The sequence below is a fragment of the Telmatherina bonti genome (assembly GCF_933228915.1).
Source record: "Telmatherina bonti genome assembly, chromosome: 9".
NCBI lineage: Eukaryota > Metazoa > Chordata > Actinopteri > Atheriniformes > Telmatherinidae > Telmatherina > Telmatherina bonti.
This window is the reverse complement of record NC_136627.1, coordinates 618,410-635,325: the sequence shown is the minus strand read 5'-3', so window position 1 is coordinate 635,325 and position 16,916 is coordinate 618,410. Positions and strand designations below refer to the sequence as shown.

General features: G+C 48.0%; 1 protein-coding gene across 1 annotated transcript in view; it reads right to left on the bottom strand.

Moving 5' to 3' along the window:
- Positions 1 to 5,616: 5,616 nt before the first annotated feature.
- The window catches only part of nlrx1 (NLR family member X1), a 57,147-nt gene continuing 45,847 nt past the window's right edge, over positions 5,617 to 16,916 (bottom strand). The window contains exons 8-12 of the mRNA XM_079246641.1: positions 16,564 to 16,659; positions 14,255 to 14,341; positions 11,691 to 11,942; positions 8,699 to 8,906; positions 5,617 to 6,101 (exon numbers count right to left, since the gene is read on the bottom strand). Coding sequence (XP_079102767.1) covers positions 5,961 to 6,101; positions 8,699 to 8,906; positions 11,691 to 11,942; positions 14,255 to 14,341; positions 16,564 to 16,659 — 784 coding nt within the window. The 3' untranslated portion in view covers positions 5,617 to 5,960. The remainder of the gene's footprint in view (positions 6,102 to 8,698; positions 8,907 to 11,690; positions 11,943 to 14,254; positions 14,342 to 16,563; positions 16,660 to 16,916) is intronic.

The following is a 16,916-nucleotide window of genomic DNA, read 5'->3' as shown; positions in this document are numbered from 1 at the left end:
GTTTTTTGAGCAGTGTATATGCTGTATATGTGTGTGTGTGTATATATATATATATATATATATATATATATATATATATATATATATATATATATATATATATATATATACACTACTCACAAAAAGTTAGGGATATTTGGCTTTCAGGTGAAATTTATGGAAAATGCAATATGTTCATGCTACAGTGATATAATATCATAAAAGTAAGACATTTAAGTAGAAGGATGCACTACTGATTTCCTCACCTCAAAAAATTCATTCAACACAAAAGGTAACAACAATGGTAGTTACACCACAACAAAAAATGTGAACGTCTCAATATCTCGTCATGTGCCCTTGAGCATCAATTACAGCTTGACAACGACGTCTCATGCTGTTCACAAGGCAACTTATTGCCTGCTGAGGCATGGCATCCCACTCTTCTTGAAGGGCAGCCCTCAGGTCATTGAGGTTCTGGGGTGCAGGGTCTCGAGCCTCTACACGACGGCTCAGCTGATCCCACAGGTTTTCAATGGGATTCAGGTCTGGAGAGGGTGCAGGCCGTTCCATTTGAGGTACACCAGTCTCCAACAGCCGTTCCCTGATGATGCGGCCTCGATGAGCAGGAGCATTGTCGTCCATGAAGATGAAATTAGGCCTGTGCTGTTCATGTAGGGGCACAATCACTGGATTAATGATGTTATTCAGGTAGTATGGGCTTGTCACTGTACCATTCACAAAGTGTAGGGCAGTTCTGTACCAAGTGGACACCCCTGCCCACACTGTAACACCGCCACCACCAAAAGCTGGCCTGGTGACAACAGTGGCTGATGCATAGCGCTCTCCCTGACGTCTCCAACATCGTTGCCGGCCATCATTTCTGCTCAGTGTGAATCGACTTTCATCAGAGAACAGCACTGAGGCCCACTGGTTCCTCGTCCAGCGTAAATGCTCCCTGGCCCATGCAAGACGATGATGCCTGTGCCTGGTGGTGTGGTCAGGTACCCGTGCAGGTCGTCTAGCACGCAGACCACGCTGATGGAAACGGTTTGGAATGGTCTGACGTGACACTTGGGTGCCTCTCACCTCTCTTAAACGTGCCTGGAGTTGAGTGGCATTCATCATCCGGTTTCTCAGGGCAGTGTTCACAATGTAGCGGTCATCAGCACGGGATGTGGCCAAAGGACGTCCACTTCTAGGCCTTTCTGTGACTCTTCCAGTCTCTCCATATCTCTGTTGCAACCTGCTGATGACACTCTGTGACACTCCAAGCTCAGTGGCCACTTCTGTCTGAGAACGTCCTGTTTGAAGCATGGCAATGGCAAGGGACTGTTGTTCCATTGTTAGGTGTCGTCTTGGTCTCATGATGTCAAAATGTGAACAGCATGATGAGGACAACTGTTTAAACACCAGCTCTAATTGAATCAGGACATTTATTGGTCAATTCAAGGATCACACACCTGCCGTGATTTTTGCCGTTAAGCTCCTTGTTAGAGAACAGCAACTTGTGCAAAATTTATTGAAACATTTAACAGTTGGACTTGTGCATTTAAAAGCTTAGAGAAGATCACATTAAGTTCACCTGTACAGGTTGGAATGCATTTTAGGCTTGTTGGGAAATTTCACCCAAAAGCTGAATATCCCTAACGTTTTGTGAATAGTGTATATATATATATATACATACACACACACACGTTTGTGTCCCTTTGTTCGTCTCTCAGGTAGAAACTGGCTTTCGTTGTGAAACTATGCAACGTATTCTTGGTGCAGCTGGTTATGTTTATGCAGTGCTTTTCTGTATTCGCAGTTTGTTTCTTTATTTGCAGCGTTTTTGGTTTTTTTTTTTGCATCATGCAGCGGCTCCATTTCAGTCATATCTTGTAGATCTCAGCTCATTTCCCAGCGCTCATCTCTCCTTCTCCTGTGGTGCCATGGCTCTCTGCTGGTCATCATTTATCCCTGGAAAGGGATCCAACTTTTGGTATTTCAGTCGCTAAAGTTAAATTCTGTCTCTGAAAAACCACATGTTCTTCAGAGAGCCAGTCTCCTTCTCCTCAAGGCCAATGAAAACCCACAGATATAGGACAGGTTAATTATACAACTGTCCATGGTTTGATGTGTTACACCGAACAGACTGTTTTAAAAGAATCCATTTATTATTGACCCATCCACTGCAAAGAACTTGAGCTCCATAAGGAGAGAAAATGTCAGAATAACTGATCAATTTGTTCATCTGTTTCAATGTGAAATGGCAGGATGTTGACATTAGAGGGCCTCCCTGCTGTATAACTCCAATAAACTGCTCAATTACTGTCAGTGCCACTGAATATTTGCTCTAATCATCCAGCATTAGTAGTAACAACCCAGTAGAAACAACAAGGATTCAAGTCTTTTTAATGCAAAGTTGGAACAAAAGTTCTGCATGGCTGGCGGGGAAATGAGTTTAATCCTAGTTTCCTTAGAGGAAAAAAGAAACAGAAAGGATATTTATTTAAATGCAGGAAACAACATTTAAAATTCCGATAATATGAGAATCTGAATGAAACGTGGCTATTCAATTCAATTCAACTTCATTTGTATAGCGCCACTTCAAAACAATGTTGTGAAGTGGCGCTACTAACACGAATCAACATACACTAACATGATTCCCTCTGGTAACCTGGTACCCCGCTTCCCACAACCTGGTACCCCGCTTCCCACAACCTGGTACCCCGCTTCCCGCTTCCCACAACCTGGTACCCCGCTTCCCACAACCTGGTACCCCGCTTCCCACAACCTGGTACCCCGCTTCCCGCTTCCCACAACCTGGTACCCCGCTTCCCACAACCTGGTACCCCGCTTCCCGCTTCCCACAACCTGGTACCCCGCTTCCCACAACCTGGTACCCCACTTCCCACAACCTGGTAACCCCGCTTCCCACAACCTGGTACCCCGCTTCCCACAACCTGGTACCCCGCTTCCCGCTTCCCACACAACCTGGTACCCCGCTTCCCACACAACCTGGTACCCCGCTTCCCACAACCTGGTACCCCGCTTCCCACAACCTGGTACCCCGCTTCCCACACAACCTGGTACCCCGCTTCCCGCAACCTGGTAACCCGCTTCCCACAACCTGGCACCCCGCTTCCCGCAACCTGGTACCCCGCTTCCCACAACCTGGTACCCCGCTTCCCACAACCTGGTACCCCGCTTCCCACAACCTGGTAACCCGCTTCCCACAACCTGGTACCCCGCTTCCCACAACCTGGTACCCCGCTTCCCGCTTCCCACACAACCTGGTACCCCGCTTCCCGCAACCTGGTACCCCGCTTCCCACAACCTGGTACCCCCGCTTCCCGCTTCCCACAACCTGGTACCCCGCTTCCTGCTTCCCACAACCTGGTACCCCCGCTTCCGCTTCCCACAACCTGGTACCCCGCTTCCCGCTTCCCACAACCTGGTACCCCGCTTCCCACAACCTGGTACCCCGCTTCCGCTTCCCACAACCTGGTACCCCCGCTTCCCGCTTCCCACAACCTGGCACCCCGCTTCCCACAACCTGGTACCCCACTTCCCACAACCTGGTACCCCACTTCCCACAACCTGGTAACCCGCTTCCCACAACCTGGTACCCCCGCTTCCCACAACCTGGTACCCCCGCTTCCCGCTTCCCACACAACCTGGTACCCCGCTTCCCGCAACCTGGTACCCCGCTTCCCACAACCTGGTACCCCGCTTCCCACAACCTGGTACCCCGCTTCCCGCTTCCCACACAACCTGGTACCCCCGCTTCCCGCAACCTGGTAACCCGCTTCCCGCTTCCCACAACCTGGCACCCCGCTTCCCGCAACCTGGTACCCCGCTTCCCACAACCTGGTACCCCGCTTCCCACAACCTGGTACCCCGCTTCCCACACAACCTGGTACCCCGCTTCCCGCAACCTGGTAACCCGCTTCCCGCTTCCCACAACCTGGCACCCCGCTTCCCGCAACCTGGTACCCCGCTTCCCACAACCTGGTACCCCGCTTCCCACAACCTGGTACCCCGCTTCCCACAACCTGGTAACCCGCTTCCCACAACCTGGTACCCCCGCTTCCCACAACCTGGTACCCCGCTTCCCGCTTCCCACACAACCTGGTACCCCGCTTCCCGCAACCTGGTACCCCGCTTCCCACAACCTGGTACCCCGCTTCCCGCTTCCCACAACCTGGTACCCCGCTTCCGCTTCCCACAACCTGGTACCCCGCTTCCTGCTTCCCACAACCTGGTACCCCGCTTCCCGCAACCTGGTACCCCGCTTCCCACAACCTGGTACCCGCTTCCCACAACCTGGTACCCCGCTTCCCACAACCTGGTACCCCGCTTCCCACAACCTGGTACCCCGCTTCCCACAACCTGGTACCCCGCTTCCCGCTTCCCACAACCTGGTACCCCACTTCCCACAACCTGGTACCCCGCTTCCCACAACCTGGTACCCCGCTTCCCACAACCTGGTACCCCGCTTCCCGCTTCCCACACAACCTGGTACCCCGCTTCCCGCAACCTGGTACCCCGCTTCCCACAAGCTGGTACCCCGCTTCCTGCTTCCCACAACCTGGTACCCCGCTTCCGCTTCCCACAACCTGGTACCCCCGCTTCCTGCTTCCCACAACCTGGTACCCCCGCTTCCCGCAACCTGGTACCCCGCTTCCCACAACCTGGTACCCGCTTCCCACAACCTGGTACCCCGCTTCCCGCTTCCCACAACCTGGTACCCCACTTCCCACAACCTGGTACCCCGCTTCCCACAACCTGGTACCCCGCTTCCCGCTTCCCACAACCTGGTACCCCCGCTTCCCGCTTCCCACAACCTGGTACCCCCGCTTCCCACAACCTGGTACCCCGCTTCCTGCTTCCCACAACCTGGTACCCCGCTTCCGCTTCCCACAACCTGGTACCCCGCTTCCTGCTTCCCACAACCTGGTACCCCGCTTCCCGCAACCTGGTACCCCGCTTCCCACAACCTGGTACCCGCTTCCCACAACCTGGTACCCCGCTTCCCGCTTCCCACAACCTGGTACCCGCTTCCCACAACCTGGTACCCCGCTTCCCGCTACCTGGTACCCCGCTTCCCACAACCTGGTACCCCGCTTCCCGCTTCCCACAACCTGGTACCCCACTTCCCACAACCTGGTACCCCGCTTCCCACAACCTGGCACCCCGCTTCCCACAACCTGGCACCCCGCTTCCCACAACCTGGTACCCCGCTTCCCACAACCTGGTACCCCACTTCCCACAACCTGGTACCCCGCTTCCCGCTTCCCACAACCTGGTACCCCACTTCCCACAACCTGGCACCCGGCTTCCCACGACCTGGTACCCCGCTTCCCACAACCTGGTACCCCGCTTCCCACGACCTGGTACCCCGCTTCCCACAACCTGGCACCCCGCTTCCCACGACCTGGCACCCCGCTTCCCACGACCTGGCACCCCGCTTTCCACTTTCCACGGCCTAGTACCCCGCTTCCCACAACCTGGTACCCCACTTCCCACAACCTGCTACCCCACTTCCCGCTTCCCATGACCTGGCACCCCGCTTCCCACTTCCCACGGCCTAGTACCCCGCTTTCCACGACCTGGTACCCCGCTTCCCACAACCTGGTACCCCACTTCCCGCTTCCCACGACCTGGTATTTTGCTTTGTACAACCAAACAGTATTAAACCCACCCACAAAAAAACTTTTTACACACGTTTTTATATATGATAAAATTTGGTTTCTAGAATTTTTATTCCATAACACACTTATTTCCTTTTATATGTGGTTAGAGGATATCTACTGTCCTCTCTGGATTGAGCAAGTTCTAAAACATGTCACAAAATCTTAAAATCCTTACAGAATAAAGAACACGGTACCATTAGTAGACATGGAGCATCTCCTGGACCTCCAGCTGTGCTGGAGGCATCTGAAGTCTGATTAAAGCTGTAATTGTTTGCCTTCTGTTGTGATTTCATGTTACTTGCTCTACCCTTTAGATGGAGGCAAACTGTCTTTTTCTAACATACGTAAGGTCTGCCTGACTCCTTTCTCCACCCTCCGGAAGTGAATCCTCTTCCATAAGCTTGGTTGCTGCTGACGCCCCCACTCCAGGTCCCGCAGAAAAACCTGCACATAGAACACTGGGTGACGACAGAAGTATGATGTAAGGTGTTTCTCTTTTCTAGTCACAGTGTGCCATTTCATTACTGATATAATTCATGTGAGTACATATGTTGTGAAGGGAAAGTTGGACCTCACAATCACAAAAGGTGGATATTTTTGGTTCTCAGACTGAAATATTTTAAAAGTATCAGGTCAGTGTCCGTCACAGTACCAGACAGTCATTCATATTGGTGTAAAGTATCTTTGTTGTGGATTATCAGTCTATTTCACGCAGCTAATCCATCCATCCATCCATCCATCTTCTGCCGCTTATCCGGGGTCGGGTCGCGGGGCAACAGCCTAAGCAGGGAAGCCCAGACTTCCCTCTCCCCAGCCACATTTACCAACTCTGCTGTCATGATTTTTCCCAGTCGTCCCTGAAGGCACCCTCCTGTGCTGATGAGCTGATGATTACCACCTGCGCCTCCTGCTATTTAAGCAGCGGGCCCAGGATTGTCGGTTGCCAGATCGTCAGATTCTCTGTTCGCTTCCAGCCTTCTGTGAACTCAAGATTACCCTGTATTCCTGCCCTGTTCCCCCTTCTCCCGAGAACCTGCCTGCCCAGAGTTTTTCCCCTTGCTTCTTCCCCTCGGATTGCTACTCGGTGTATGGACCTTGGACTGGACTTTGGACTTGGATTTTGGATTCTGGACAAACCCCCAATAACCTCGGGTGAGAGGAACTCCCTTTTCTTCCTTCTTGGGCATTTTTTCCTGGAGTTGGATTCTCCCTGTGTGCCGTCTTTCACTAACCCTCCTGTCATCACCAGAAGGACACAGTTAGGGTACTCAAGGAGGACTTCAAGCCGTCCTTATCGTAGCCTCCTGCTTCCTTGTCCCCCGTTCTCAATAAAATCTGTAACCAGTCCTGAGGTCTTCTGTGTCCTTTGGGTCCCATCTCCTGTGCCGTTACATCTGCGGGGGGGATCCCAAGGCGTTCCCAGGCCAACCGAGAGATATAATCCCTCCAGCGTGTCCTGGGTCTTCCCCGGGGTCTCATCCCAGAGGGACGTGCCTGGAACACCTCACCAGGGAGGTCCAGGAAGCATCCTGACCAGATGCCCGAGCCACCTCAACTGGTTCCTCTCGATGCGGAGGAGCAGCGGCTCTACTCTGATCTCCTGGATGACCGAGCTCCTCACCCTATCTCTAAGGGAGAGCCCGGCCACCCTGCGGAGGAAACCCATTTCAGCCGCCTGTATACGAGATCTCCTTCTTTCGGTCATGAAAGGGTTACATGGGCCCCACCTCCCATGGGCTCACCATCTGCGGGAGGAGCCGTAGGGGTCGGGTGCAGTGTGAGCTGGGCGGCAGCAAGAGGCGGGGACCCTGGCGGTCCGATCCCAGGCTGAGGAAGCTGGCTCTAGGGACGAGGAACGTCACCTCGTAGCTAATCTGGGACTGGAATACACAGAAGCTCAGAGCTGTCCTCTAAATTAAGAAAAAGGGACATCATATTTTTATTATTTCACCACACGCAACACTTTGTAAAACATGGAACATAAACCATGTTTGTCTTTGAATGAAGACATTGGGTGTGGGGTGATGAGAGAAATGTCTAGTTTACCAAATGGGATAAAGTTGCACTACTTCATTCTGGGCTGAGACAAGGAGACACTGCAACATCTTCTTCTTGCCATAGACCAAGGATCACCTAATTCTGGTCCTGGAGGACCAGTCTCCTGCAGGTTTTCCTAGTGTCCCCGCTGCAACACACTTTATCCAAATCAATGTGCATTTAGCAAGATATGTGCAGAACTTGTCTGCGTCTGACGTGTTCCAGCGGGAGCGCTCCAAAACCTGTAGGACACCGGTTAGGACAGGGTTAGGGATCCCTGCCATAGACTTCACTAGTACACAGGCACGACTACATTTGTGTCCACAACTTTTTTCTCTCAGTCCTGGCAATGCATAAAGCCTTTTTTTTATATTCCTGTCAGTTTTCAGAAGACACCAAGTCCACAGGTGCAACCACTGGGAAAAGGTAACCAAACACACATACACCCCCAGACAGAGGCTGCATCATCTCACTGTGCACAGGCAGGTCATGCCTGGTGTCGCTCATTCCTGTGTGGACAACGCAACAATGCATCTCTGTGGAAAAAAAACTGAAATGTTTCTTATTGATGAGAAAAGTTTCCACAAACTCTTTTTACGCTCGTATTTCTTGATCACAACGTGTGTTTGTGGTCCCACGTTTGTTTTTATCTGAATGACAACTCTAAGTTTCCATAGGACTGCTGCGGTCTGAGCTGAGCTCTCCAGACCAACATTCCCCAGCTCTTCTGGAGACGAAACCAAAGGAAAGAGATTATTCTCCCACTGAGACATCTCCAGCAGGCAAGAGGACAGCAAGTCCAACGATCCCACTGAGCCCACCCGGCCCGCCCTCGAGGAGCATATGTCGCACACACACTCTCTCTTACATCTATTACTGATGCTGCTCCCTGGCCACCATGCCTCCCCCTACGACCCAACAAGCCCATCGAACCCCCCAGCCATCCCGTCAACCAGGTGTTTGTATTGTCTTCATTGTATTACTTCCATCTCAGCTGTGGTTACCTCCAGCTGCTGCTTGACGCGGTTGCGGTTCCAGGAAGAGGCATTCTCTCGTATCACGCTGAGGATAGGGTGCCAATCCTCCGAGATGTCGGAGCCTTCGGTAACGGAAGCCAAGACCTTGACCCGTCGGCTACTGCCACCACTTACAGGAACACCCTGGACGTACAAGGACTGCTTCCCCACATCAGTGAGTGGGTTCAGATACAGGCTACAGAGAAACACATGCAGAAAAACATAGGTTACATGTGAAGCAGCTCTGTGACGCATATTGTACAAATATCATGCTACGGTTTCCACTGGAAGGCATTCTATTTTACACGTCTTCTACTGTCTTTAGCCAATAAATCCATCTGCTTATTCTATTCTACTGTCATGTTCTATTCGACTCTGCAGTCACGTGCTATTCGACTCTGCTGCCACGTGCTATTCGACTCTGCTGCCACGTGCTATTCGACTCTGCTGTCACGTGCTATTCGACTCTACTGTCACGTGCTATTCGACTCTACTGTCACGTGCTATTCGACTCTACTGTCACGTGCTATTCGACTCTGCAGTCACGTGCTATTCGACTCTGCAGTCACGTGCTATTCGACTCTGCAGTCACGTGCTATTCGACTCTGCAGTCACGTGCTATTCGACTCTGCAGTCACGTGCTATTCGACTCTGCTGCCACGTGCTATTCGACTCTGCTGCCACGTGCTATTCGACTCTGCTGCCACGTGCTATTCGACTCTGCTGCCACGTGCTATTCGACTCTGCTGCCACGTGCTATTCGACTCTGCTGCCACGTGCTATTCGACTCTGCTGCCACGTGCTATTCGACTCTGCTGCCACGTGCTATTCGACTCTGCTGCCACGTGCTATTCGACTCTGCTGCCACGTGCTATTCGACTCTGCTGTCACGTGCTATTCGACTCTACTGTCACGTGCTATTCGACTCTGCAGTCACGTGCTATTCGACTCTGCAGTCACGTGCTATTCGACTCTGCAGTCACGTGCTATTCGACTCTGCTGCCACGTGCTATTCGACTCTGCTGCCACGTGCTATTCGACTCTGCTGCCACGTGCTATTCGACTCTGCAGTCACGTGCTATTCGACTCTGCTGCCACGTGCTATTCTATTCTACTGTCATGTTCTATTCGACTCTGCTGCCACGTGCTATTCGACTCTGCTGCCACGTGCTATTCGACTCTGCTGCCACGTGCTATTCGACTCTGCTGCCACGTGCTATTCGACTCTGCTGCCACGTGCTATTCGACTCTGCTGCCACGTGCTATTCGACTCTGCTGCCACGTGCTATTCGACTCTGCTGCCACGTGCTATTCGACTCTGCTGCCACGTGCTATTCGACTCTACAGTCATATAGACGCTTTTATCCAAAGTGACTTACATTTGAGTGAGAACAAAACAAGCAGGAAATCAAACAGTAGAGGACATCGTAGGAAGGTGATGGTGGACTGTCCAGTTGGACGCAGGTCCTCACATGAAGCTTCAGGCTTTTTTTTTGTTGTTGTTGTTTACTCCCTTCCCACCCCATAATATCACCTATGTTATAATACAAAGAATTATTACCATAAGGTTTGTTGCAAAGAACTGGGCTAAGTTCTCCACTTTTCCAACAAATACAGCTATACTATAAGTGTTGAAGTTCTCCTTATTTATTATTTAGTTACTGTTTTGTAAACCAGAAGCAGAGCTTTATTTCATTTTCATTTTAGTACCATTCTAAAAGTATCCCATTTCATTACCAAAATCTCCATGAAGTTCTCTGATTCTAGGGTATAGAACGCACAGCCCACATGTCTAAACCTAACTCATTGACTGAATTCTTTACATTTGAAGATTTAGGAACCACGTATAGGTCTCTAAAGCCGTTTCCACATGTTCTTGGTCTCTGCAGAGTATATGTGAGAATGCAAATGTAGTCATCATTCACTTCACATTTCTTCTGGATGTTTCTCACCCAGTAACATTTCTGGGACACCTGCAGGTGTACCACTGCAGTCTTCAAGCAGTGGAATTTGTGCTTATACTACATTTTTCTTCTTGCTGATCTGGTTTTTTAGTACATTCAAAACCACGTTGCACGTACACGTTGCAGCACAACTAAAGCCCTTAAACAGGAACTATTATGTGCATTTCAGGCTAATTTATTTTTATTTCTGAGCCCAGAAGGGCTGGGATTGATGGAGTTATTGTCACAAATGGCTTTATTTACTTCAGACCGACCCTCTCCGTAGGCTGTCAGATCAGCCTGCGGGCAAAACGAGTGGATTGAGACTCTTCCGCATTAAGCCCCGCCTCCTGCCACTGCACTACATCGGGAGCGCGCACCGCACCTGCTTTCACCGTCATTGTAACGTCTCATAAACAGAAGGATTAGGCTCATATGAACTCAATAAAAAAACATACTACAATGTCCACACATAGCATCCAGCCCTACATGTTGGAACCTGAATCAGAGCCTGAAAACGAAGTGGAAAACAGCAACCCACAGCAACGAATGCAGCAGGATGTCTCTCTTTGGTAAACTCACCAGCCATCGTTGGAAATAACTTTATCCCACGTTTTCCACCCGCCTGATGTATTTGTACATGCCCTTGTTAACCAGTAGAAGGTAACCAATCACCCAACCTTATCCCCCGGGACGTCACAAGGATTTCCACGTAGAAAAAACTCTCTAAAACCACGCGTTTTTTTGTCGCTATGGAAACTGAACGGAGAGAGTGCTGGAACTCAAACTCAAACATGTGTTTAGGTGATAAAAAACAGAGCCGTTCACATGTCTGATGAGGATTCAACACTGTAACACTGTAGAAAGCTCAGAAAACTCCAAATACCATCATAGCAACCCTTTAAAGAGCCTTACTGGCTAGTTTTGATGTGCTGTAAATCACCTTTTATGTTTGAATCACAATGTGTGGAAGAAAAATGTGTTTTTGTTGTGAATACACTGGTGGTAAAACATGTGTACAAGGAGGTGCAGCTTACTGCACAGTGTGAAGGCTGGGATGCTCCCTGCACGCATCAACCAAAGTCAGGGCTGCAGCGTCTCCAATGTTGTTATAAGCCACGTTGAGCTCCTGGAGGCCTGCATGCTGCGGGAGCCTCTCGGCTAGCTCCAGAGCTCCTTTGTCCCCCAAACCAGTGTGCATCAGGGAGAGGTGTTTCAGAGACTGGTTTTCAGGCAGGGCCTCCAACAGGATACAACATCCAGACTCCAACAGCGGGTTGTCGCACAGCCTAGAGGGCACAGTGAAACAATGAGACAATAAGGAGCAATTTCCAGTTTTTAGAGGTGTGAATTAAGGTCTGAAAGTTCACTGTTAAATTGTTCTGAATTCATGAATGAATTTTTAATTCATGTTTTTAATTCTTTTCTGAAAGAACAAACTGAACAAAAGCTATAAAACAGTGATGTTTAGCAGAAACTTAATAAATACAACCATAACTGTTTAGAAATAAGACACAGGTCTGCATTTACTAAACGCTAGTGTGCACTTGTACTTACTGCACATGCAGCAGTAAGTACAAACTGATTTACTAACAGCACATACTGTGGTTTGCATCAATCAAAAGGTAAAAAAACATGTCTCCATGCAGTTAGGACGTCTGCTGCAATGAATATGCAATATGAGACTGTTCTGCGTGTGCTGGGAGGAAAAATTATTTTAATTTAGCAGCTGCAATGTGATTTATCAAACCTGTCAGAAATGTTGCTGATAGAAGCTGTCTATATTTAACATTACTAAAGGACGTGCAGACAGTCTGTGTGTGTAGTTGTGCACATGGCTGAAATTCTGGTCACCAGAAGGAGACATGGAAACAAAGTGAGGAGACACAGAGAACGCGTTCTTCACCCTGGTGGGAATATTCCTGGGAGCAAGGAGGAAATCAGAACATGTGGCTCTGCCATCATGTTGGAGGAACTCAGGATGGATGTGGAGAGGAGTCACACACACCTGCAGATGGCAGATGTTGCATCTCATGTGCAGAATACCTCAGGTCAGTGCATTATGCTTTTATTTTGAAAAAAAAAGTCTTCCGTTCTCTGAGCTGGTGAGTTTTTCTGCTGTAGGTCATGTTTTCTCTCCAAACTGGCCCTGCTGCAACCCACATTACGCACAAAACCTTTATTTAAACAGACTGTAACATGTTTGCAATCAGTCGTATGAAATCACTCACAAACTGTGGTTCAATCCTACATGCAGGATTCTAGACACACACGCAGGTTGATAAGACATGTTCAACTCAAACTAAACTCCAAACCACAGATTATTCTAAATGTTAAATAGTAATGAGACACTGTGTTTACAAGCTGAGATTTGTCATTTTTGATCTGTATAGATGCATGGCATATTATCCTAACTGGGGTCTACAGCACAATGAGCTTTATTTCACAAGTTCAGTTGTGCTGATTTCACTTCAATAATTAGGTGACTTCATCAAATTTAGGCCTAAATTTACAAACAAAAACATGCAAACATGCAAGGATTAATCTAAGTAAAACAAAACAAAAAGAGGGGCTTATGCTGCTTCTAGAGAGTTCTTCTGGACGGGGGAGGGGCTTACGCAGCTTCTAGAGAGTTCTTCTGGACGGGGGCGGGGCTTACGCAGCTTCTAGAGAGTTCTTCTGGACGGGGGAGGGGCTTACGCAGCTTCTAGAGAGTTCTTCTGGACGGGGGAGGGGCTTACGCAGCTTCTAGAGAGTTCTTCTGGACAGGGGAGGGGTTTACGCAGCTTCTAGAGAGTTCTTCTGGACGGGGGCGGGGCTTACGCAGCTTCTAGAGAGTTCTTCTGGACGGGGGCGGGGCTTACGCAGCTTCTAGAGAGTTCTTCTGGACGGGGGCGGGGCTTACGCAGCTTCTAGAGAGTTCTTCTGGACGGGGGCGGGGCTTACGCAGCTTCTAGAGAGTTCTTCTGGACGGGGGAGGGGCTTACGCAGCTTCTAGAGAGTTCTTCTGGACGGGGGAGGGGCTTACGCAGCTTCTAGAGAGTTCTTCTGGACGGGGGCGGGGCTTACGCAGCTTCTAGAGAGTTCTTCTGGACGGGGGAGGGGCTTACGCAGCTTCTAGAGAGTTCTTCTGGACGGGGGAGGGGCTTACGCAGCTTCTAGAGAGTTCTTCTGGACGGGGGAGGGGCTTACGCAGCTTCTAGAGAGTTCTTCTGGACGGGGGAGGGGCTTACGCAGCTTCTAGAGAGTTCTTCTGGACGGGGGAGGGGCTTACGCAGCTTCTAGAGAGTTCTTCTGGACGGGGCGGGGCTTACGCAGCTTCTGCAGAGTTCTACAGAAACTGAGCACTGACAAATGTTTCCTGATTAAATGTGATTGTTTTTCTATGATTGAATAATCATAAGGAAGGCGTTAAAGTGCCATTCCTAATTAAGATCATTGTTGAGCAGTCAACTTGAGCCTTAGAAAAATAATAAATTAATATCTCATCAGGCAAGTAAAGGCTTCCTCAGTAAGCTTAGTTTGATTATCTAAAACATAAGCAGTGACTAACTAATGACATCATTTTGTGCTGAAAGCCACATAAAATTTTCAATCTTACTGTAGAAAACTAATTGAACTCGTGGGGTCTAGCAGCAAGTCTCTCAACAGGATGCAGGAATCAGGACCCAGCCGGTTAAACTGCAGGCTAAAATGACAAACAGGCATAAACACTAATCACAACACACACACAAGATGCGCAAGCATGGGAATCATTCAGTCCACCAGGATAAAAAGAGCATTTTCTGTAATACACTTACACACACAATCAGTGCTTATCAGTAAAAAATGTTACCATGCTAACATAGATGATGTTGTAATCCTTTATAAGACATCTACAGTAATATAGACTGATTAGCTAAATGACAAATGTTTGTCCAGTTATGTCTGCCCACATTTCACATTCTCCTTGTTTTAAACAGAAGGTCCTATTCATAACAAAAATGTAAAGAGATACGAGAAGGAAACTTTATGGAACATCATCATTTTCAACTGAATAATAAAAAATATATAATCCATGTCAAGCCTTTTAAACTCAGTGTTATGAGAAATCATGGTATAACTATGCTTTAGGTAAAACATTGTCTTCTTTAAATGCACAAATTCAGATGACTACAGATATGTCTGTATTAGTTTGTAGTAGTTCATACTCTATGATTTATAAATAATTGTTAATTCTACATTCTGATATTTTGGGAGAGTTCCTTGGTTGCGAATTTCCTAGAGCACAACAAAGACTTGCATTGGTACAAAATATGGACAAATAAAAGACAATGACCAAAAACTCTAAGATAATTAAGATTTTTACAGCTACTTCTTGATTTCTTTTTCGCTCCGTTGTATGAGACCAAACACAAACTACAGGAAGGAAGCCTAAAGGTCTTAAAAACAGCACTGCTTTCAAACCCAGCAGCATGACCTGGTAACTGGTTTTCTTTTTATGTTACAACCAATTCACCCTCAGCCTTTTCACCTCAACGTGCTGCAGCAGAAACGGCTAACTCAGGCAGTACACACATGGAACATACAACCCAATTCCAAAAAAGCTGGGACATTGTGTAAAATGAAATAAAACAGATTGTAATGAATCCCATCAAGCCATATTTTATTCCCAGTGGAAACATATTGGATGGTGGTTTACTTCCGGGTGGAAGATACAAGCTCTTTGTGAAACTGATGCAGCAACACATCCGTAAAAAGTTGGAACAGGAGCAAGAAAAGGCTGGAAAAGTAACTGGTTCAAACACCAACAACTGGAGGAGCATTTGACAACTAACTGGGTCAAATGGTAACATCCAAGGAGCGTTTCAGAGAGGCAGTCTGTCAGGTGTAAAGATGGACAGAGCTACACCAACCACCAATTGTACTACAAATTTCAAAGAATGTTCCCCAGTATGAAATTATGTGTGTAAAATTCCCATAAAAGTCGAAGCATCACGAGTAATTTATGTGCATGACAGAAGGCTGCAGGTCAAATCTTTATCCTGGTCATGTTGGGTCCTAAGACAGCGGTGTAAAAACCAGACATGATTCTGAACTGGAAACCAGTGCATGGTTCCAGATTCACCCGGAAATCCACACATGCAGCTTAAAGCTCCATTATATGTGAACAGGATCACATAATCCATCAAATAAACATAATCCTGGAACTAATTCAACTAGTGCTGTTAAAGTTAACACGTTAACATGTTAACTCAAACTGGTTTGAATGGAGTTAATTATTAACGTGCGATTAACACATGTGTTGTCTGTAGTTTCAGGAAGAGATGCAGGAATAAGGTTGTGGTTCTCCAGCTGGAATGAACACAGAATGGGTCTTATACAGTTTAGCTTTAAAACTGTGGAAGTTGCTTCTCTGGACCAGTCTACGGCCAGTCTTTACTACTGTTGAAGTTAATGACGTAACCAGTCACGTGTCAAACAGCAGCTGCTGTGCTCTGCAGATCATTCTACGTACCGCCTGATTGACAGCTTCTGTTACACCCGCTCGGATTAAATCATCCGTGCACACGCGCTGGACAGGAACTGATTGTTTATATGTTTATTAAAGGGAGGTTGTCAGAAGTGCGATGCCAAAGTGTCTGCAAAAGGGCTTGTGTGCAAATGTGCACATGTCTGTGAGGTCATTCAGCATCAAGGAAGTAAATCTCACAACTAAAGGGCCTTTCTACACGTGCTAACAGCTGACAGGGCCAAACGTCTACTTCATACTTGTTTTGCTGCCACCAGATTCAAAATAAAGTCAGATTTTCCATGAAAGGTTAAAGTCCCTGGGTTTTAACATCTAGGTTTTCTTTTAAGCTGGGGTTGTACTCACACTATTGAGCACATTATGTTTGTTTCCTTTATATTTGAGTTTGACTGTCTCACTTGAGGACATGTGTGTGTCTGAAGGCAGGCCAAAGCATTTGAAGCAGGTCATGAGTCAGGTGACAGGAGGAAAGGTCCAGCTCTTTGAGTTGAAAACTGCAGGAGAAGAAGAGCACATGTCAGAGAAGAATCATTCAGAAATTCTACTTATCTGCCAATCACTGCATATGTTTCTAAAAACTTAAATGTTTCCAGTTTGTCTGCAGATGAGCAGACATGCAGCAACAGGAGAGGCAGAAGCAGAGGAAAAGCTGCTACATATATATATACATATATACATATATACATATACATATATACATATATACATATACATATATACATATACATACAAATATATATATATACCTATA